General features: G+C 38.6%; 1 protein-coding gene across 1 annotated transcript; it reads left to right on the top strand.

Moving 5' to 3' along the window:
• The first annotated feature begins 1,556 nt into the window (after window positions 1-1,556).
• On the top strand, window positions 1,557-16,524 carry LOC128483407 (phospholipid scramblase 2-like). Its single transcript, XM_053459605.1, has 9 exons — window positions 1,557-1,667; window positions 5,093-5,130; window positions 6,784-6,948; window positions 12,214-12,362; window positions 12,554-12,596; window positions 12,857-13,077; window positions 13,616-13,777; window positions 15,019-15,180; window positions 15,902-16,524. Exons 2-9 carry the CDS (start codon window positions 5,118-5,120, stop codon window positions 15,932-15,934), a joined length of 948 nt encoding a protein of 315 aa, XP_053315580.1. The 5' UTR covers window positions 1,557-1,667; window positions 5,093-5,117; the 3' UTR covers window positions 15,935-16,524.
• Window positions 16,525-24,185: the final 7,661 nt, after the last annotated feature.

The following is a 24,185-nucleotide window of genomic DNA, read 5'->3' as shown; positions in this document are numbered from 1 at the left end:
GCACATACAGTCACACACATAGTCCCTCATTGAATAAGGAGTTGAGCATTCTCTCCTGATTGACTGCAACTTTCTTCACCTAAGTGAGGGCTCTTTTTCTAATTAGTGGTCAGAGCGTTTTTTTTGGGGGGGGGGTCCATTACAGAGAGAGACATAGAAGGTAGTTCTACCCCTGATGGTGGCTCTGATAGAAAAAAAGCCTATAGATACTTTGGCGAGAGTTCAGAAAAGGGCTACTAAAAACCCCCACAAGAGGATATAGTCTTAAATAAGTCTTAAATTTGACAAAAGTCAAAAGTAATATAAGGAAATAATAGTAGATACATTGAATAGCCCTTCAGCAGATGTGGCAGAGGTTAGTACAGTAAAGGAGTTTAAGTATAAATGGAATAGGCATAAGGCTATCATAGATGTAAGATAAGTCAAGGGACTAAGGAAAGTATTCAGAAATTGGAAAGACTGGATGTACTAAATGGTTCTTATCTGCTGACACATTCTTTGTTTCTATGTTAATACAGTGAAGGAGTCAAGGTCAAGACCCAACTTCTCCGGGTCGCGGGAGCGGGGTCTTGACACGCCTAGCTCCCCAGGTATGCAAATAACCCATCTATTACCAGGCATTAGCAGTCTCAGAATAAAATAATCCCCTCCAATACCAGACATGAACAGTTTCAGACAATTAACCCTCTCCATTACATAGGCTGTATCGAAAAATTAACCCCCCTCATTATCAGACATGGGCAGTCTCAGAAAATTAACCCCTCCATTACCAGGCATGAGCAGTCTGAGACAATTAACCTCTCCTTTACCAGATATGATACACACTTATTTGTGTGTGAGCATGCTTGTGTAAGTGGCGTGAGATGGAGTATGTGTTAGCATGAGTGTGAAAGCGCTTGTGTTATCATGGATGTGTACATGTCGTGTTTGAGCATGAAAGTGTATACAGCATTTAAGTGCTGTGAGAGGGAATACGTGTTAGAATGTGTATGTGTACGTGTTTACATACGTGTGACAGAGTGTATGTTGCAGGGTGCAAAGAATGCACAGACAACCTTTTTGGACCAATGATGGGACAATCAAGCTTTTTGGTGGGAGTGATAGCAGGCCAGCTGGTGGCACTCACAAGCCTTTTGAGGGCAAAGATGTCACTCTGAGACATGTTGCTTGGTAAACTTTTATCAATGCACATATTTCTTTCCAGTTCTCACAATACAATACATTGTTTCATCAACGTTAACGCCGCCTTTCCCAATACGACACTTCCCCGTAAACAAAACATGCCTTTTTCTTTAGTCTTGAAACTATAAAAAGCAGGAAACTCCATTTCTGGACCAACAGGTACCACTCATGCATTTAAGATACTCGCTTCCTAATGAAGCATCCGTGCGTTTCAATCACGTGTACCATGTATGCAAATCATTTAACTTCCTTTATTACTAAAAACACAAACCAGTTTCTCCCAGCCGTATCGACTTTTCCACCCCTCCCCCTTCCTTAAAGTGGCGCAGCCCTCACCTCAGTGATCCCCTTCATCATTGACCTACCCCCTTGGCGTCGTCTTGGTTACTAGCACCTCCCGTGCTTCGTTATAGTTACCCGCGTCTCCGACTAGCTGTTAGAGAGCATTAAGGCGAAGGAGAGTTGAGGAACTGCCTGTTGCCGGGGTGAGTACCGGGTCAGACGTGTGATGGCTTTTCATGCTGGGCATAGCGTGGGTTGTAGGGTATCTGGCGTCCTTGGTGTCATCACTGCTCACAGATATCCTTCATTATTATTACACAGCAAGCATCCTTTATGTGTTGGGGAGGAAGAAGTATTGCATGTTGTCTGCTGTCCCCTCACTCTTACCTTACAAGAGGGTATCAGAGGCTCTTCATTTCATTTACAGTTTATTTTATCCACTCACCAAAGTGCACACCTTGATTGCCTTCGGGTATAGTCGGTTTCAACTGGTTGAATGAATGTAATGAGGTTTTACTTTATTTAGAGGTGGTAGTTTCGTGGAACAGCATTCCAGCAGAAGTGGTATAAGGCTAATGCAGTGAGGCACTTTAAACATGCATGGGGAAGCTATCATAAATCTAATATTCCAATGACGGAATAAAGTGTGAGACTTTACACCAGGAACAATGGGCAGACTAGATGGGCTGATGGTTTTTATCTGCCATCAAAGTCTGTAGCCATTGCTGAACTGCGTATCATACCTACTGGTTATGGAACACTGTTTAACTCGTTGTTGTTGTTAATAATAATATTATTATTATTATGGGAACTGTTTAATATTAGTAAACTACAGATCCTGAGGGAGGTACATTGTGTCTCCTGTTAAACCGCAGACCACATGTATTTAGTGTTTGCAGAAAACATTTTTATTAATATTGGGTAGTTTAAGACATGCTGTATGCGCCATAAATCATATAGATGCCCTTATGCATTCTGTTTATAACTGACCCAAAGTAACATGAGATAAATGCATTAACACAAGGTCACTTGAATAAGTTGGAAATATAGATTGCTATTAAATATCAGGTTAACCCTTTGCTTGTTGTGTGTATTCACTTTGTTGTCTAGTAGTAGTACATGATGTTTATGCTGCCGTGAATCAAGTCGGTTTTATCCATTTGCTAATAGCATATAACTGGATTCCATGCATGTTTTGTTCAAACTAACTGTACAACAAACATTTTTTTTAAAGTATTTATCTATGTTTATGTTTTGGATTACATCAAGACCTTGAAACTAATGACAGACAAAAACACACATGATAAAATTCCTTGATTGTAGTAACATCTAGCAGTTTAGCTGGAAGGCTGTTGCACTTATCACGCTCTCAGTACAACAAACTTCGATTTATTACATCTAAGCCTCTAATTGGACTATGGCTTCTTATCTTCACATTTCTCCTCCCTTTAAATACACTTCTCTCTTGTACTTTGACTATCATTACAGAGCTATTCGACAGGAAACACAAAGTGGGAGGTGGACATTATTATTGTTGTTTTATATAGCGGCATCAAATTCCGTATCGCTGTACAATGGGTAGACCGGGCATAACGAGTATATAACATAACAATTTGACTTACAGAAACGGGCGAGGAGGGCTCTGCTCAAGAGCTCAATCTAGAGATATAATGCAATGTGGTGCCGCTAATGTTAGTAGTATTGATACACCAGGGAACTCTCCGGGATTAACCCAGAGTCTCTGGGTGAAGCTGTGGGTCTCCCGGTCGGTTTCCTTGTTCTCCATGCAGGGAGTGTTATGTGGCCACGCCCACCCCATCCATCCTCTCTCTGCCCCTCACCCACTGCGCAGAGCCACTGTGTGATATCTCCATTTTCATCACTGTCCACTTTTAACCCCTGAAAGCCTCTTAAACCTAAAATGAATGCATATTTCATGAGATGTCCGTTCCTGTATTATGGAAGAAAGAACTTGTCGCGATCCCACAAATAAAACACTTATAAATGTAGAACCCTTTTCCTCCCGTGCAAGGTTAATGGCACAATTTAACCCCTGTTGAATTGCCCTCCATTACCGGATAAAATCGCATTTAATTATTACAAGCAAGAACAGTTCATAGTAAAGCAGAACTGCAGTTATGAAATATGTAGTGAAATATTTCATAATTGTAGCTCTGCTTTACCAATTGCTCAATTAGGGAAAAGAAACTTCTGAACTAATTTTATTGCGTCATTTTTAAATATCCGGTTTGAAGAAATAATTGATTAATAGGAAGTGAACATACTTGCTCCCAGTAGTACACTAGATTGTAAGCTCGCTTCCTATCTACATTTCAATTAGCGATGGGGGTTATCTTTGAACACGCCATGCACTGGTATGTGCATGTACACATTCCTAGTGCTTAAACCATTCAGGATTGGCCCCAGCAGCTCCCCCGCCATGCCATAGCAGTAATAGCCTGTGATGGAAGAAGCAGGAGATTATTCGGTTTCCTATGGAAAGTAAATGCAGAGCATATTTTTTTGTTTGTTTTAATGTAAAGAAAAAAAAAGTGTATGAATTGGTGGAATGTAAACAATATCGCCCACTCTAAGGCAAGTATTGTTTAGAGTTTAGCTGTGTGATTTTATATAATAGAAATGTAGCAAGTTGGTATTTCCTGGAAAACTAACAACAAATTTAACTTAAAAGACAAGACAAATAACCGTAACATGACACTCCAGCCATCATATGCACTTTAATAGCTGTCCTGCTAATGGTCTAGTTTTCCTGCTTGAAATTGCTCTTCCGCTTAGACAAAACATTACTTTGACTCTCTACTATGCTAATAAATTAAACCTTATATAGACTTTCTTTTTATTATTTCCCCTAAAGGTTTCAAGACCTAAAACTGCGCAAACTTTTTAAGAAGCTTTTTCAGTTGCTAGAGCAACCTGCTTTTGTGCCGCACGCAGGTTTTGTATTACCAGACAATATTATGAATGAGGCAAATATTTATGATTCACTAGAAATGGTGCACAAAAAATACGGAGAAGAAAGCACACCCTACATCTAAGGGGTGCCACTATTTCACAGGTTTTCACCAAACCTTAGCGTTGAGCACCCCACCTACCACACAGGTGCCTCGTTAATGGTGTCCACAGAGGCCTTTAAGTTGCTTGAGCGTCTCAGTGGGTTAATAGACCCTGACTTACTAATTCAGCTCATTGGTAAGCAATATAGCCATAAAAATGAGATGGGACTCGCCAAAGAGCGGCGGGCTAAGCAATGTATGGCCATATTGTGTGATGGAATTCACAATATTTATGCCTCAGGTGCTTTTAAATAGTATTTGCTGGGTGTGCGCTAATCTTTTGCTTTGTAAAGTGTTCAAAGGGACAGTGTCCCAGGGAGCTGGTAAACAATCAATGCATATGTAAGTACTTTGTAAAAAGTGCTTACCTCACTTCTCACCGCCTCCATCAGATGTTTGCGGGTGGCAGCAATAGGCTCCCGTTGGCACGCTCGCACAAAATAATCAGCCAACTAATCGATTATGAAAATAACCGTTAGATGGAGCCCTACATATGTAAAAATACTCTACTTACAATGTTAAATGTTCTATTAATGCCAATTTGTTTTTCCCAGATAAATCAGTGCCTGTGACAAGACCATGGAAATGAAAGGTAATGTGAAAAAAAACATCTATTATGAAATCTATACACTATTTTCAAAATTACAGTTCATGAGATAAAATTAACAAATACATGAAAAAGTATTTTTTTTTAAATTATGCCAGGCAGTTCACTTTATTAACCATTTATTAGGATAACAAAGAAGTGTATATGAAGCTATTAGTGTCTCGGGGTCAAGGTCATCAGTAAATGTTAGCTTTTATTCATATGCTGAAATCTGCAGTTGGCTTACACTTTATGTAAGGGGCGTACGAACAGAATATTTCTAAAATGAATTTCCTCGTTTGAGAAAATTGCTATATGTTTTGGTGAACCCTGAATTAAATTTCTTCTTATCTGAAATTCCACTTCTTTTGCTACTATCATGATAAAAGTGGCCGTATCTTTCTTAAACCCTACCTGTTAAAGTTCAAAACGCTAAATCAGAAGTTGTTCTGCTGATAGCTGTCCTTTTATGATGGGTAATCTGTAAGGCCCATTGCGTGAAAGATATCTAAACAACTTTGGGCATCTGGGGCATCTTGATACTTAGAGGCTTAGCTTATTCCCATGGTAGGATATAGGTTTTTACCCATGAAAGCACCCATTGGCTTCTAGATACTGTTTTGTTAGTAATTAGACATAGGAGGCAGGAAGACAAATAGATAAATAGGTTAGCATTTTCTACTCCTTGCTTCTGTAAGTGGTTCTATGACATCAACAAAAGCACATGGGAAAAATCCATTATATATTACCCTTTAGGGAATGTTGCTGGGAAAGGATGTTACACTGTTCTTCATTAGTCAGTAAAGGAGCTAATCCTCCCGCAGCAGTGCCTGCCTAGAAACAGTGAAGCTGTTTATTGTTAATACTTTATCTAACATAACACATTTAATCTGGTTTATGATGGGGGTGAGTTTATGGTTTATGATCAGGCCGATAGTGTCTATTTTTCCCCCCAAATATGTATTGTTAAGCTTGTAGTGTAGATGTATTTCTAGTTTCAAGTATACATGTTACATGAAAGATACTGTATTGGTCAAAGCTGAAATAGCTGGATGTCAGAGAATGTATGCAGTGGGCTCGAACATCACTGCATATGATTAGTGTGCATTAGCCTGTATGTAATCTACTAAAAAATGTCATCAGGGAAGCGTGGCTGTTGAGTCCTCATGCCTGAGTGATTGCGCTAGCAAATATACAACAGAATGGCTTAAAAAGAATCAAGGTGTGGCAATAGCCCAGTCAAAGTCCAGATCTCAATCCGATTTAAATGCTTAAAAGGTGTACTTGGTTTTTCACACATGGCTTCTCCACTTTGGCTTTATTTTTGTTGAATAAATCCTGACCTGCTTAGGAAGATGATTGAAGTCTATGATTTTACACATCAGGTCATAATAACAAAGAGGGTTTACTTTCCTTTGTAGCTGTCCAATGCGCTCCTTCTAGCATTTACCTGCCAACAATATATGAAAATACTTGGCATATGATGTTTTCAAAGTCAAGGCAAATATGTTTTTATTTTATTTTTTTAATGTATACAATTTTTAGAATTGGCCAAACTGAAAACGCTTTTTTTTCTTTTCATCACTCTTCTCCTGATCTTTGGCCTTTTGTCCTGTAGGTTTTAATAATTGTTTTTTTTTTTTTCATTTCTATGAATAGATGGAAGCTATGGTTACCCAGCACCTGGGAACCCTACCACAGCAAATCCAGGTCATGGATATCCACCATCACAGTACCCTGCCCCTGGTTTTCAGTCACCTGGTTATCCTGCCCCAGGCGTCCAGGTACCTTATGGATATCAGCCTCCACCTGGAGCTTACCAAGGTGAGTTCTAATTTAGAACCTGTCCAATGTATAGACTGCAAATGCTTTTAGCTTTGCAGTGTGCACCGGAGTGTTGGGTATATCTAGTCTTCTAATGATATTGTTAACGATGCCCGAGTACATTACTGAGAAAAGTAGAAGGCTTTGATTTAAGAAGCCATTCCTGTCCTCTGAGTCCATACGTTCAGCTGATGATCAGCATTAACGGATTCATGACTGTATCTTTTAAATCTGTAATAAGTAAGCAAAAGATTTGAAAGACTTTAAATAGACTCATTCTATATTTTTTGTTTCGGTTTTACATTTCATCAATCACATTCTTTACAAAAACTGCTCTAATCAGCCTTTTGATTTTCTTTTTCTGTAAGCAAATGATTTCCCGAGTTCAATTGCTTTGTTTATTCAGTGTGACAGACCCGTACTCGAGATGAGTAGCTCTTCCAAGAATTTACTAGGCAGCCAACTAATTTTAGCTTTCGTTCACACAGTCGCTTGCTGAGACACAATGTAGGGTAAGAAATAGACTAAGGTTTATTGTGCAGGACACTTGTATTTGTACACACAGAACTGGGTGAAAAAGATATCCTCCACTCCCCCTGTCCCACCAAAGGTAACCATTCCAGTCATCTGCCTGGTGAGCAAGGATGAGCATGTTCATATGAGTTTCTCTGGGCCCTTTCATCTGAGCAGAGGGGTGGTATGTAGGTGGTTTCGTAGAGCTGCTCCTCTACTTTGTAGGGTCCCTGCCAGGCTGCTTGAAGCTTGTTTTCCTTGACCGGTTCCAGGGCTAACAATTTCTGCCCTATCTTGAATGTGTAGCCCCTAGCTGTCTGGTCATCCACTGTGGTTGCCTGGTATCCAGCCTGGACCCAATTATAGCATAACAGGCTAGCAGCTGCTCTTTAACCTTTTCGTGAATGGAGCAGTCCTTATCCACCACAGCCAGATACACTTCTGCTACTCAGCTCCAGAACCAAACAGATTCAAACTATTTTTTTTTTGTTTTGTTTTTGTCACATTCATTTTAAACACATTTTGTTTCCTGACCTTCCGGTTCGGATGCAATTTAGAGGGTTTTTAATTTTAACACGGAATTAAGCGCAAATCTAAATGCTTAAGTCCAGTGGATGTAGAAGTATCTACATGATTTTCCATATAAACTAGACATAGGTCATTAGCCAACATTATGTTGTGGCATTTACACTAGAATAAATGAAAAACACCCACATGGGTTTGATTCCAGAACTACGAATAGGTAAATACTATTACATGGTTTCCAAAAGCAACTCTCTGGCCCTTAAGATTTTAATGTAAGAGTCTTGAAGAGTTTTACCCTTTCTTCCTCCTACTTCCTATTCCTGCTGTACATATTCTAATAATATCAACTCATTACACTGTAAATAGAGTAGAGCTCAAATGTTCAGAGAATCCCCTTTTAAACATTGGAGTGAGTCCATTATAGCATTGTATAGGATTCCAGGACTCTTAACTACCATCAGAGAAATGTCCCCAGGGACTTTGACAGCAAAGCTTATAATTACTTTAGTCTGTTGAAACCTACTGGGTGGGACCATGAATACTGTAGATCACAGAATGTCTGCATAAGAACCATTTGGCTAATTTGGTCTGCCCAGTCTCTGGCCACTGTGCTTTACAAAAATATGCATTGAACTGGTAAAGTGTTTCCCAGGGGTAGGCTAATAAACTATTTTTGCTTTTTAGAATTCCTGATTTGTATTTTTTTCTTTTTTTTTTTTTTTATTCTGCTGACATTTTTACTATATATGTTTATCAGATGGGTCATATATTTATGAAAACAATAGTGCGATTTCGTATTTAGAAGCCAGGAAGAGTTCAGTTTTATTGTAATTTTGATCTGTATAGCTTTAAAAACAAAGGTTTGTAATTTCTGAGAATCCATGTCATGTTACTTTTGCTGGCAGCAAATTCTTGCCAGTTGCAATATCACTAATGACCCAAGGGTCAATCATGTTTTCCTGGTTTTGTTTTTAAGCCTTTTTGTGATAGCATGTAAGATCTGGACACATTAAACATTGGGCTCGTGTGTGTGTGTGTAATTTTATCTATAAAAAAAAAATATATATATATATATCATAACGCGTAATCCAAGACCATTTGCCAAAAATGTAACTATTGTGTGTAAAATATATATATATATATATATATATATATATATATATATATATATATATATATATATATATAATTTTATTTACTTGGCTTTCCCTTGTACCATAATAGCATCACATACAATTTCCCTTTTACTTTAATGCATTTTAATGTACTAATGATGCTTATTGTATCCTAGTATATCCTGTAGTATCCAATGACCTACTTACTGATAATGCCTTGTTAGGGTAGAAACTGGATTTATGAAGATTCACTTTTCCCTGTGTTTTTTTTTTTTTTTTTTTTTAAATGCAAAAGAATTATGCTTCTCATTAGCAATCATTATTGTTTGTATACATACTCTAGGGAAATACACTTTATGTATAACTGGTGGACTGAATTAGTTAAAAGATTTGTAAAAGTATTGCAGTAAGTGTCTGGAAAGCCATTAACAGCATTTAAACAACAAGTGTTTGATAATTAATCACCAGAACACTAGAAAGTAGATAAAGCTCCAGGGCCAGATGGGATACACAAGAGGATACCACAGGAAGTTAGTCAAGCAATAGCCAGATTAAGGTTTCTGATTTTGAAAGATTCTTTCCAGTCGGGAATTGTTCCAAAGGATTGGCAAAGCTGATGTGGTTCCCATTTTTAAAAAAGGATCCAAATCTGAGCTTGGGAACTACAGACATGTAAGCTTAACATCTGTGGTGGGGAAATTGTTTGAGAGTTTATTAAGAGATGGCATATACTATACTGTACATAAACTAATAATATCAACACATTACACTGTAAATAGATTAGAGCTGAAATGTTCAGAGAACAAATTAACCCCTTAATGACAAAGCCTACAGGCTGCCGTTAAACAGCTAAAACAGCTTAGGAAGCGATCGGAATCGCTTCCTAAGCATAAACTGTGTTGCTGATGTGCCTTGATATCGAGGCACGTCAGTAACACAACCCCCTACCCTGATAGCCTTGTGATTGCTCCGAAAAGCAATCACAGGTGCCATCCTGTAAATGACGTTGCCGTCATTCACACGACGGCATTAACAATAGATCTGAGTTCACAGAGGGTCTATCCAGACCCTCTTGAGAACTCTCGAGCTCCTCCTGCAGATTGAATGCGGTACATGCATGGGACAGGCAAAAAAGCTACCCTGACTCTAATAGACCAAGGACTGATTAAGGTATGCGTCCTTTCAAGGTAAACATGCAGACTTGATTGACCAAATTGTACTTATGTCATTAAATTTCTTTTCATCCAATGGCTACATACAACCCGATCTAGAGATTTACAAATCACTCCATTCAGAACCTCATCATGAAGAGAAACTGACTCATACTACCACAAATATTCAACTTTTTTTTTCTGTTAAAGAAGTCCCGTGGGGAAAAGAAATACTGTGCTGAGTGATTCTATTTTATACCACTGGCTGTTTGATAAGGAATTGGAGTGGTGTGTCTAGCAGACTAGAGCTACAATAAAATATATATGTATAAAGCTGTCTCAAAACATATTATTCAAAAACTAGAACTGATAAAAAAAAAAAAACCTTAACCTGATACTATTTTAAAAAAAAATAAAAAAAAAATAAAAAAAAATTGGTAGGAGTTCTCCTTTAAAGTGTGGATGACACGGTTGACTGTAAGTATAATACATATACACACATTGTGGCAGTAAAATTGGTGTGTGTGTGTGTGTATATATATAGTATATAATATATATCATTTTACACACTCGCTACATGAACAAAAGTATTGGGACACCCGACCATTACTCCATCAGGGACTTTGATGACATCACATTCTAAACGCATATACATTAATATGAAGTTAGGCCCCCATTTGCAGCTAACAGTTTCCACTTTTCTGGGAAGGCTTTCCACAAGATTTTTGGAGTGTCTGTGGGAATTTTTGCCCACTCGCCCAGTATAGTGAGGTCAGGCACTGATGTTGAATGAGAAGGCCTAGCTCGCAATTGCCGCTCCAGTTCATCCCAAAGGTATTTGATGGGATTGAGTTCAGGGCTCTGTGCGAGCCAGTCAGGTTCTTCCACACCAAACTTATCCAACCATGTCTTCATGGGCACTGGGGCTAGTCATGCTGGAATAGAAATATGTTCCCACAAAGTTGGAAGCATAGCAGGAGTGTAACTAGAACCCACAGGACCCTGATCCAAATATTGAAACTTCACTATGCAACATGTCCCACAGTGCCACCTTTACTCCACACAGCTTGTGAATATATTTCCCCCCAGGCAGCTTATCACTGCCATCCTAACCACCAGACAGCCTGTTTGTGAGTACTGACTAGCTGGGGCAAAGATGGCACAAACAGCTGGTCTGTGCCATCATTGCCCTGAAACAACTTGCCTATGCCTTCTTTGTCCCTTGCCACACCCCGTTCCAACCTGCACTCTGGCACACATATATAAACACACTTACACAAATTACACACATTTACTCATACTTGCTAGCACACACGTACACATTATGTGACCCTTGGGTCATTAGTGATATTGCAACTGCCAAGAATTTGCTGCCAGCAAAAGTAACATGACATGGATTCTCAGAAATGACGAACCTTTTTTTTTTTTTTTTTACACTAACACATACAGGTTCACATACATATAAATACAAACACATATACATACGTTTCTGTCAATGCCAGTTCAAAATAGTTTCTAAACAATTTTGAACTGGTACAAGGAGACTGGAACAATGGGTTGCAGGCCACCTAGAGCTGTGACCCCCTGTAGTTGTGCAACGGAAGCATAACATTGTCCAAAATGTCTTGGTAAGTCCCCTTTAGCATACCAAGACACTTTGGACAATGCTATGCTCCAACTTTGAAAAGCTTTCCAAGGTGAGTGAAAGCTGTTATAGCTGCAAATGGGGGACCAACTACATATTGATGTCTATATATTTAGAATGCAATTTCGTCAGAGTCCCTGTTAGTGTAATGGTCAGGTGTCCCAATACTTTAATCTGTATAGTGTGTGTGTATAATTGGAGGGGGCATTTAAAATTGGCCAGCACTACAAAGTGACATCTTCTAATCTTATTAATAAAATCTATTTTGTAAACTTTATTTTTTTGACATAAAACTACTTACTCTTTTACTTAACAGGTGCACCTGGTCAGCCTCCCTATGGAGCATATGTAGGGGTGCCTCCTGTCCAGAACCAGCCAGGTGGCCCCGGAGTCCCTGCAGCAGCTTGGATGCCTGCACCTCCAACAATCCCCAACTGTCCACCGGGCCTGGAGTATCTAAGTCAGGTATCTGTAATACCAAATTTGTTTACCATGTGCTTGATGCAAGTTTTAAATAAGTTCCGTGCGGGTAGACGAGAATCCCCATACTATTTTATTTGAGAGGCTCTGCAGGGAGAATGGATGTGGGCAAACCTTCCCCTTGGGTGAAGGTAAGAGTCCTTTGTTAATAACACTATTATATTTTTCCCTCCCAGATAGACCAGCTTTTAATTCACCAGCAAGTTGAGTTGTTAGAAGGTATGTCATTTTTTCTATTTCCTTTACAGATGTCACACTTACATTGATGAGTTCATGTTTTTTTTGTTTTTTTTTTTATTCTTAAAGATTATTATGCTTTATTAACTGGAGGCTAATCTTTATTTTTTAACCACTTTTTTTTAAAATGTGCACTGCATTTCCATTTATATTGCCATTTTCCATCATCCCCATGAATTGGCAAATAGCTGTTTTTTTTTGTTTCCATACGTTTTATTTTTTTTCCTCTCTCAACTTCTCAGCCTTGACTGGATTTGAAACAAACAATAAATATGAAATAAAAAACAGCTTGGGGCAAAGGGTTTACTTTGCTGCAGAAGAAAACGATTGCTGCACTAGGAATTTCTGTGGGCCTGCTCGTTCCTTTGCCATGACCATTGTTGACAACACGGGCCGTGAAGTGATGAAATTGATCCGACCGTACAGATGTTCTTCCTGTTTTTTTCCGTGTTGCTTACAAAAAGTAAGTGTGAAGCAATTGGTAGGCCCAAGGGTTAACATCACACTACACACATTTCCTTGACCAATAACATAGATGTATCTTATGGTCAAGTCCCACAGCACTATAGAAAGAAACGCTAAACAGAATGAGTCATGGGGAAATATGAAAAGTGTATTTTATTAGGAATAAGACTAAAAGTTAATTTTAAAATGGATGAGGGACATGGATTCACTAATCTTACATCACTGGACACCGGGATTCCTTGAGCATCAGTGGTCCAGTTGAGGTTGTGCCTGGGCTGCTGATGTAAGAGTATTCCTTAATCTGTCTGTGTTCTCAAACAGTAAAGAAGGTAACATCTGAGTGTATTGATCTGTAGTATTATTTTTTTTCTAATTTGAGATGTAACTATAGCTGGGTATGAATTGAGAATTTGTTCTGGAAGGAGTTACTTAAAAGTAATATATTTTTATAGGTAATATGTGCAATTTTGAATGCAGGATGGTATATTCAATAATCTCTCTAAATCCTTTTATTTTTTTTTTATTTTTTTTTACAGCTTGAAGTGCAGGCTCCTCCAGGTGTCGTAGTTGGTTATGTAAAACAGAACTGGCATCCTTGTCTGCCGAAGTTTACCATCCAGAATGAGAGAGAAGAAAATCTGTTAAGAATCACAGGGCCCTGTATTCCTTGTAGATGTTGCTCGGATGTCAACTTTGAGGTACAGAACCGTAGAAAATCCTAACAACCTTTTCTTTATGTGCCGGTGAAACAAAATTTAATTTAGAGCTGAAACAACGAATCGATAAAATCGATAATGGAAATCGTTGTCGACGATTTCCGTTATCGATTAATCGAGTGATCGATTCGTCGTTGGAGCACTAGGCTCCTTTTACTTACCTCCGCCTGCGTTCCCCGGTTCTGCTCCACGCTCTGCAGTCTCCGCCTTCTTCATGGTACGTGACGACGGAGGTGACGCGCGTCTACTATCAAGTTTGAAGTGGAACAAGTTCGTAGCGGAGGTAAGTACTCTTTATGTCTATTGTGTGTGCGAATGTTTATGTGCGAGACTGGGGAGAGAGAGAGAGAGAGAGAGAGAGAGAGAGAGACTGGGTGCAGAGCAGAGTGGGGGTGGGGGGCATTGCAGGGTGTGAGACTGGGTACAGAGCAGAGTGGGGGTGGGGGGGCAGGGCAGGGTGTGAGACTGGGTGCAGGGCAGAGTGGGGGTGGGGATGCAGGGCAGAGTGGGGGTGGGGGCACAGTGCAAAGGGGTGGGGGCACAATGCAAGTTGTTTTTAACATCTAGTTCTTAAAATTAATTTAAATAAAAGAAAAATTTGCATATTGTTTTTTTTATCCGATTAATCGATTAATCGAAAAAATAATCGGCCAACTAATCGATTATTAAAATAATCGTTAGTTGCAGCCCTAATTTAATTTCAACATCATCGCCATTTTAAAACCCTATAATAATACCAAACATCTTACTTAGCAATAGGGTTCATTATAGTTAATCATAGTAAGTTGGCAATTGTGAAGTTGAAAGTTCTATTGCATTCCTGTACTAATGCAGCTCTCCACGGGATGGGATTTGCTAATATGCATTATGTCACATTAGAAAGGTTGGAGAACATTGAGCTACAAAATTGGGTAGCTTAACCTTAGCATCAGTCTTGGACTTGTATCCTGACTTCTCATTAACTTTCATATATCCATAACTGAACACTGAATAACCATTTAAAATGTATGCCGGGAGAATTCTAGCAACACGTAGATGCTGAATTTCAATTTATTCGGAAGATATTTATTCAATGTATTAACCAGAAAACAAAATCAAAGATTACAACAGAGAACACAGCATTGATATGCTGTTCTTAAAAAAATATATATTTAAGCTTATTTAATAAATAATCTTGATAGAGATTTGCACAGTAATTTTTTTTTGTTGTTGTTGTTGTTTAGCTGAAGACTCTTGATGAAACCTCTACGGTTGGGCGAATTTCCAAACAGTGGACAGGTCTAATAAAGGAATCCTTAACAGATGCAGACAACTTTGGTGTTCAGTTTCCAATGGATCTTGATGTGAAAGTCAAAGCAGTTGTGCTTGCTGCCTGCTTCCTTATTGTAAGTAGTGGGTTGTTTATTCAGAATGGTTATTCTTTCAAATAAGGATTTTTTTTTTCCTCTACATGTACGTTTCCTAATCTTGCTGTTTTAAAAGATTGCAATGAAGGTGTTTGTCCGTTTTTAAAGTTATCCTGATCTTAGAAATATAAGTGATTTACCAGTAGCTGGGAATGTATTAACTGAACTGAATTTGCTTTATTACAATGCCCGGCACTTCCGCTGGGGCTTCTATGACGGAGCGCCAGCGTGACATGACCTTCCAATGTTCAGTCACAGAATCCCCAGTGGAAGCGCTGGGCAGCAGCAGAGGTTGTCTACGCACATCATGCAGACGTTCACCGGCTGCCCCCACTAGATACCAGGGAGTCTGAAGCACGGGGGACAAGTCTGCTGATAAATTGGTGAAGGGGGGGCAGAGTGGCATATAGGGGGTATAAAGCATATCTGGGAGGCAAAGTGGCATGTAAGCTGGTATAAGGCATATCTGGGGAGCAGTGGCATGAAGGGGTAAAGATGTGAATTAATATTTACTAGTAAAACTTTTTTTCCTATTGGATAGTCTTATATTCAGGCCTTTTCTTCCTAAATTAATACTGAAATTTGGGGGGGGGGGTTTCTTATAATCAGGGTCATTTTATAATCGAGCAAATATGGTATGTTGTCCTACATTATATTCTGCATCAGGCTGATCTTTATATTGAATATTTTTGTCCCTCAGGATTTCATGTTCTTTGAGCACAGCCAAGATTGAAGACAACTTTCTGAAGATACCCATGAAAGAAGGGCGTGGGTTTTTTTTTTTGTTAATGAGTTATGTTTTTACTGGTTTTAACACCTGTACTTTTCATTTATAGTATTTGAAATTGATGAAGCAAGGCTATTTCAATTTTTCTAGAAACTCATCTTTGTAAGAGGCTCCAAATGTTTTAAATATCTCCACTTAGTGTTAACAGTCCAACAGGAATATTAATTTTTTTTTTTTGATCCGTACATTGTGCTTCCTAAATTTATAGATTATGAGGGCTGTATTTGTTTAATACCCATCTACATGCTCTGTTGCGATGTTGAAGTGCACTATCCGTGCCAAATATAAAGTCTGTATTTGGAGGAGGGGTTTATACCTCTTCAGGACCCTCTCCTTCAGGGTGTTTCATTAGCGCTGTTTGAGCATCTCGTTAGTGCTTGCAGGGCGGGAGGGGCTCCTGTTTAAGCAGAGCTGCTCAGTATCGTTTTATGTGCAGGTAGGGCTCATTTAGGGGGAATCTTGGACTGACTCGTTTCATGTGCAGTAAGGAAGAGGGCCTGTTTAGAGGAGTGTATCCAGAGCACCACTACTCATTTCATGAGCAGGGGGGGTTAAGGGTGCTTAAAAAAAAAAAAACCCTTTCTTAAATGTGGCTCTACCATTTGCCATCTTCTGCCACACTCATTTAAAACTTACCCCAACTCTATCTATACATAGTGAAACCTAATGCCTGCTATTACACCTGGATAGGGCTTTCCTTCTTAGCACACATCCCGGGCCTGGAACATGCCCTTTAAAGACCTTGCAAACGATAACACAGCTGTAACACAGCATTTACTATCAAATCATACTCTATTCCTACATTCAGCATTGGGTCATTACTTAGGCCACTATCTTACCTACAATGGTGGCGTTTTCAGGGTCTAGGCACATTTCACACACGTTTGCTCATGTTTTACCCGTACCATAAATCTAAAGCATGTTTTCGGTATTTGTTGGAGATGTCTCGGGGAATATGTATACCCCCCCTTTAGTACCCTCTCCTTCAGGGTGTTTCAGTAGCGCCTTTCCTGCCTGCCCCCTCAGTTCACTCTTTCTGCTTGTCTCTATTCTCCCTTTCCTATTCCTCTTCCTTCTCCTTTTGAGAGGTAGGCTCCTATCCTACCTACAAAAGAGGGTCATTTTTAGGGTCTAGGCGTATTTCAGACCCACTGGACATTCACTTATATTTTACCCCTACCGTAAATATTTTTTGTATAGAGAGCATAAAGGTTGTTGAGTCAAATGTCTGTTAAATGTAAAATATATATATCTAAACAATTAGCACAGTATATATGTTTTAAATAAAACCTATGAGGTGAAAGTTTACAAGGCAAGACCTTTTTAACATTTATATATCATATATGACCAATATCTATGACCGGATTATTCTACTGCAATTGTGACCGTTAAATATTGTTTTTCTATTTCATGTTTTCAGTCACTAAATATATATATATTTTTTTATACTTAATTGCAACCAGTCTACCTCCAACAGTAAAAATTCATCCCTGTCTATTGACGGACAAAATCTGAGACTGATTGACCTTGTGTAAAGTTTTACTAGAATTTTGGTACATTCCAAACTAAGTTGGTTGTTTTAGTTGATTGAAGAGTTGCTAGTCTTTGTATAAGTATAACCTGGGCATTTTTTCACAATGCACAAAACCATTTTCCTTGCCCAGCATGATGAACACTACATGAAATACTGCAGTCAGCGAATTTAACTCCAAAGCAGGCTGTAAGTGATGGTTTTATAGTGGTATCAATACTCCATTGAAACATGCGAGGAGACGGTAAACCACCAAACTGGTTTGGAAACGACCAGAGTATTAAAGTGGTGTGGAATCAAACAGCCAGAGAATACTTGGAAAACCACATATTACATTGCATAGGTTTAACACATACATTAGGTCCTTCTTAAACCTGGGTTATAATCTATGCACTTTCTTTTGCCTTCTACAAGTTTATACTTTTGTGTCAATCTGATGCACTGATGTAGAGGACTGCATTGATAGGCGGGTCCCATGGGACCAAAAAACTTGCGGGCGGTCTTTCGGGGGCTGCGGGCGGTCAGGCACTGTACCTGCGGGTCCCGGTAATCCCGCGCAGTCCCGCAAGGATGCCTTCTCGCTGCTCCATTACAGTGTCTATCTTGCTCCGCCCATGAAGAAAGCGGAGTCACGTGATGTGACGTCACTTCCTGTGACTCCGCCTCTCCGGAGCAAGAGAAGAGATGCTGTGAGGGAACAATTCGAGGGCAGCCTTGCGGGACTGCGCGGGAAATCAGGTAAGGAGGTGGGCGTGATTGGCCACAAATGTGGCGGGAGAGGAACACCCACATTGCGGGAGCAGGATTCAAAAAGCAGTCCCGCGCAGGGCTCTACACTGATGCTCCTGTATCCATGGCCTGCAATTGTGTCATTTTGGTGGGAGATAAAGGGAATGTTTTCAGGAAAAGCAATCCCATTTTCTGTCATTGATTCATGAGTTTAACAATGCTGATCCGGGGAGTGAGTGAAGAGCATCCATACTTAATGTGAGTGGTCATATATTTTCAATGTTTAGCTTTTTTCCTACCAGCTCAGAACAGTAGCATCTGGGGTTAATCCCTGTCTCTGTCAGTGTTCCCAGATGAAGTATAGACCTTTTTAAGTCTGTTTTAATACTAAATAATCTTCAGATCAAGCCAGACGTGTCTTAAAATTTTTACAAGGTGAGTATAAATAGCACCAACCCCTTAACTAATTCTGCTGCGCTTTGCCTTGGACTCTTGCGCTAAATCCATAACCAGGTAAAATAGCATTTGGCATTACCTATAAGAACTAAATATTCCCTGTCACCACAACAGCAGGTTCCAGACAAGGCACACTCATAAGAAGTGTCTATAAAAAGCTTTATCCATCTTCCTTTTTTATATTTTCGTAAGATAAATCGTAAAAAGAACCTTCGACTGGTGTTGTAAGTAGACTTTAATAGCATTAATATCTAACGTGATTTAAGATTGCATATGTGTTACACTGTATTTTCTTTTGCTTGTAGAAGACGCTTTCTTATTCCAGTATGTGGCCTATGTTTTTCTTTTATGCAAGCTACTGAAATCTGTAACATCAGCCCATAGATCTTAATCACCTGAATTATGGTCTGGTTGGCCAAGTTAAAGCCAATTTATATAACTTGTTATTTAGAACTCGTGTTAGATAATGTCAATATGCATGTTATTTGATGTAGCAATATATGCAGTAAATATATATATATATATTTTATTTTGTGGAGCCAACTATAGCAAGAAATAAACTGGCATTTGATATGATTTTTACTAGAATAGTAAACACACTGTGAGGAATGGGTCACGATGGCCTTAAAATATTTTGTGTTTTGTGCTCACCTATGCAGTAGGCTTTAGTATTTGGGCATTATATTGTACCTGTGCTTCATAGGGGCTTGCTTGATTTCAATAAGCTTTAAGAAATGAAAATATTACATGAATCCATTTAAGTAATTTCCTTATTCCATGTCAAATATTAAATGACATTAGCCAGGCACACTTAACACATTTCACACTAGGTGTTTTTGATTCTGCACATGGATTTTTTCTTGTTTATTGCTATATATATATATATAAATATAATATTTTAAACATGTTAGTTTTCCAAGGTTACAAGTGTTTCAATTTTGTTTTGAGGATTTTGATCTGGTTAATTTGGACAACGCAGCCAAGGTATATTAACGTCTTTTGTTTACTCATTGAAGTGCCTAGCTGACAAATGTCAGGTTTCGTTAAAATTGCAATTTCAGGTTTTGTATGTTTTTTTTTTTTTTTGCTATGTTTTGTATCCTACTTATATGTAATGCCTGAAAATAATGCAATGTGTGTGTTTTTCTCTCTCCATGAAATATTGCAAAAATAATAATGTTAGAAGGGCTCAGCTGTGACTTTATTATACATAACCAAATCAATAAGATTTCTTAAAAGATGCCTGGCGGATTTAACTTTTCAGCCTTTCTCATGAGAAATGACACGGGGTATGACACATTTAAAATGTGAAGTGGAAACTACAAGACTTGAAATATCCGTTTTAGTGAACACACCCTGGTATGGTGATCAGACTAGTGACTGGTAACATAATTCCATTAAGAATGAAACCTGTGCCTTAGTCATCCATCTTTGTCTAGCGATGCAGGTTTATGGGGATAGCAGCTCTGTGTGCTGGTTTAAATGCTCTCCCTTGTGCTGGGGTAATGAGATATCGCATCTCAAAGATAAACCGTGCAGGGAAATGGCTGATTTGAGTGCTGCCCTGGATTAGACCTACAGCAGTACCCTTACTATATATGTAAATGCCTTTTCTACCTCTGCTGCCTACCTGCAGCTCATCACATGGACTGTGAATGTGTGTGTAATCTGTTGCATTCTTTTTTTTTTTTTCTCTGTAAAATAAAATGTATTATGTTTATCAGCACTAATCTGGTATGTCTCTCATTTCTTTGCCTTTACAGTTTTAGTGTTTACACACAAGTAAAATAGCCTTAGTCCTTAACCCCTTAAGGACCGGGCTCATTTTTCGTTTTCTACCCTGTGGGACCGAGGCTGTTTTGACACTTTTGTGGTGCTTGTGTTCAGGTGTAATTTTCTCCTCACCCATTTAGTGTACCCACATAAGTTATATATTGTTTTTTTCAGGACAAGATGGGCTTTCTTCAGATACCATTATTTTGATCGTATCATCTTATGTACTATAAAAAAAAATAAAAAAAACATGGTGAAAAATTGAAAAAAAAGACATTTTATGACTTTTATTTGAAAAATCTTTTACTCACCTAAAAAAGCAAGTAAAAAAACTAGCTAAATAGATTCTACTACTTGTCCTGAGTTTAGAGATACCCAATGTTTTTATGTTTTTTTGCTGTTTTTTGTACGTTATAGGGCAATAAGTACAAGCAGCGTTTTATGATTTCCAAATCTTTTTTAACAAATCTGGTCAGTCTGCCTACATCTCCTCTTTGGAACATCTTTGAAGCCGGTTAACTCAATTTAACCCATTCAAACCATATATTTTTGAAAACTAGACACCCCAGGGTATTCCAAATGCTGTTATTTTAACCCTTTCCATGCACCAATTATACAACTACACTTTGTCAAACTTTGTAATAGTAATTTTTTTTATTTTTTTTTCCACACAAATTGTACTTTAGTTATAGATATACAGGTTCTGGTATATGTCACTATCAAACAACACCCCAATGTGTGTTCAGCAACATCTCCTGAGTACAGCGATACCCCACATGCATGGGTTTGTCAGATTGTTTGGCTGGTAAAAGGCTACTTTTGGGGCATGCGTAATTCAGGTGGTCATTTGGTCATTCTGCCTCCATCTCCTCTTTGGAATATCTTTGAAGCAGGTTAACTCAATTTAACCCATTCAAACCATATATTTTGGAAAACTAGACACCCCAGGGTATTCCGAATGCTGTTATTTTAACCCTTTCCATGCACCAATTATAGAACTACACTTTGTCAAACTTTGTAATAGTAATTTTTTTCACACAAATTGTACTTTAGTTATAGATATACAGGTTCTGGTATATGTCACTGTCAAACAACCCCCCAATATGTGTTCAGGAACATCTCCTGAGTACAGCGATACCCGACATGCATGGGTTTGTCGGGTTGTTTCAGATTTAAAATGCCACATTTGGGAAGTGCGCTTTTTTTTCTCCATTTTGGTCAGTCTGTACCTATGCCCTATCTGTGAGCTAGGCCACTCCAATTTACCCCATCAGCCATTTTTTTATATATTAGACACCCCTTGGGTATTTGAAGTGCTTTTATTTTAACTCTTTGAGATTTTTGAGAAATTTTAGCACTTGCTCAAAATAATAAACTTTATTTTTTTTATTTGTTTAATACTTTTTTTATATTTTTTTTACACATTTTGCTGGTACTGGATGGTTCATCTAGTGACATCACTGCATAATTATTTTTAAATGTTAGCACATTTTTTTTTTTTCCATTTTTTTTATTTTTTTTTTATTTTTTTTTGAATATTTTACTAATCACATAGTGATTAGAAAGCTGGGCTCCATTGACTTGCATGGTTGAATGCAGTACCTGTATTCAACCAGCAAGTGGAGCCAGTTCTCTAGAGGGTCTGGAGACCATCTAGCAAACTTTTTCTTGTTTGTTTTTTTTACAGAGCGGCGGCCATCTTACTTGATGGCGAAGATCACCGGCAGCTGCGGCTGTGACCGCTCTCCGGAGCGGTCACAGCCCACCTAAAGGTAAGTGTTTGGTGTCGCTGGATGCCTCCTGATCGAGGCATTCCAGCGACACCATTTAAGTTTAGGAGGCGATCGTTGATCGCCTCCTAAACGCTTTTAAAACGGGCGTCCGCCGCCATACAATGTATGGCGGCTGTTGACGCCCCGGGGAGGGGCCAGACATGGCCCCCGATGCCGATCTCGGCCTTGCTGAATGCCTCGACATCGAGGCATTGCAGCAAGGCCGTTTAAGCGAAGAAAGTGATCCTTGATCACTTTCTAAGCTTATTTAACTTTTTGACGGTTCAGGACCGTCAAAGGTCATTTAGTGACCTTCTTGTTATGACGGTCCTGAACCGGCAAAGGTCGCGAAGGGGTTAAAGCAGTAAACTTAACGTTTAGCATTTTTTGTTTGTCACAACCATAATTGTCTCATTCATCTTAAAATATAATTTATGGCTGTGGACAGAAATCTGCAAACTGTATTTACCTTTTTAATGTTTATTTCACACTTTTTTTTTTTTTTTTTAACTTTTTCACATTTCTCCACTTGTTTGTTCTTTTGAAGAGCAGTGGAATATGATTTGAGATCACAAAAAACCCTGAGTCCTTTTTTATAATATTTTGTGCGCTCTATTACATTTTTTTTTTCACTCCCCAGGTATCATTTTTGTAAGCATAAAGGACTATGTTTTCCCCTATTCACACTTTGATGTCTTTGCCGTACATGTGGTCAGCAACAGGGTGATCCAAATAATTATATTGTTCTCTAACTTGCTTCTCAGGATTTCTGCCGCTATGCTGTGAAGGATATTCATCTGTAGATGCCAACAAACTATTTTTTTAATCATTTTCTTGTTAGTACCTAAACATATTTTAACAGTTTCCAGAATTTTCAGTTGTTTTGGTAATTGTTTGCAGCAAAACCTCTTTTGAACATTAAGTTACCGAGTTGCAAACACATTTAGAACAAAGCAGTTTATTTCTATCAATGGTCACAGTTTAATTCATACTAAACTTAGAGCTAGGTTTCAAAAATCAATAGGGAGCTAACACCAGTCACTTGTGACCTTTTGATGTTTTAACTGGACAATCTGTGTTAGGCCACACTGACCTGTGCCAAAGTCACTGTCCAATGACTGAATCTGGATATCTAGTAGAAGGTAAGTAATATGTTTTCTGTCATGCTGTCATTGAGTGAATACTTTTCTCCTCAAATGTGCTGGGGTCCCCATCACCTAAACCAGTTAAAGTACTCCAAATCATGATAGTAGTAGTAGTTTCAAAGCAAATTGCAACAGCAGAAGACTAAATGGTTTTACATTAGTTCTGACCCTAGTGGTATGGTACTTGTCGGGATACATCTAGGACCATAGTTCAGTGAAGCTTTCAGAGACCCGATGAGATTTTACATGTTTATTTAAAGAATTGTAACCTTAGCACACTATCCATTTTAGAAGTGACTGGGCAACAGGAGTCAATCCAAAAAACCTACTCCTGTTTAGGAAACTGGCTAAACATTAGCTTTCCAGTCAAAACAATACAAACATAAAAAATGTTTTAACAATAAATCTGGCACTCTTACCAGCTCTGTGTCTTCCACTTTCACCCAGGATAATGGATGTTCAATGGGAGAGACAGCCTGTTTTCTTCAGCCCTGCATATAACACTCAGGGATTAATGTTAATATGGCCAATAGTTAACCCATAGGTCAAAGAGAACTACCATTTTCCAAACTCATATTTATCTAAAAGCCCTATTTCACCCTTTGTCTCAGATATATTCCATTACCAAGTAACATTGTCTTGGTGGGTTTAAACTCATTAAGTCCCCTCATTAAGCCATCAGGTCATTTCTAGAAGCATGAAGGGGAAAAACTTTCACACATCTAGTCAACATGCCTAATTTGTGAGTAATTAAGTATATCCAAAAACTTAGATGTTGGTATCAAAGAAGT

This window comes from Spea bombifrons, chromosome 3 (genome assembly GCF_027358695.1).
Source record: "Spea bombifrons isolate aSpeBom1 chromosome 3, aSpeBom1.2.pri, whole genome shotgun sequence".
Lineage (NCBI taxonomy): Eukaryota > Metazoa > Chordata > Amphibia > Anura > Pelobatidae > Spea > Spea bombifrons.
This window is presented reverse-complemented; position numbering and strand designations above follow the sequence as displayed.

What these genes read in the sequence shown, in the direction of transcription:
- LOC128483407 (XM_053459605.1), top strand. An exon ending in GCTCGGATGTCAACTTTGAG is followed by an intron (nt 13,778 to 15,018) that starts GTACAGAACCGT and finishes GTTGTTGTTTAG; the next exon opens with CTGAAGACTCTTGATGAAAC. An exon ending in TTGCTGCCTGCTTCCTTATT is followed by an intron (nt 15,181 to 15,901) that starts GTAAGTAGTGGG and finishes TTTGTCCCTCAG; the next exon opens with GATTTCATGTTCTTTGAGCA.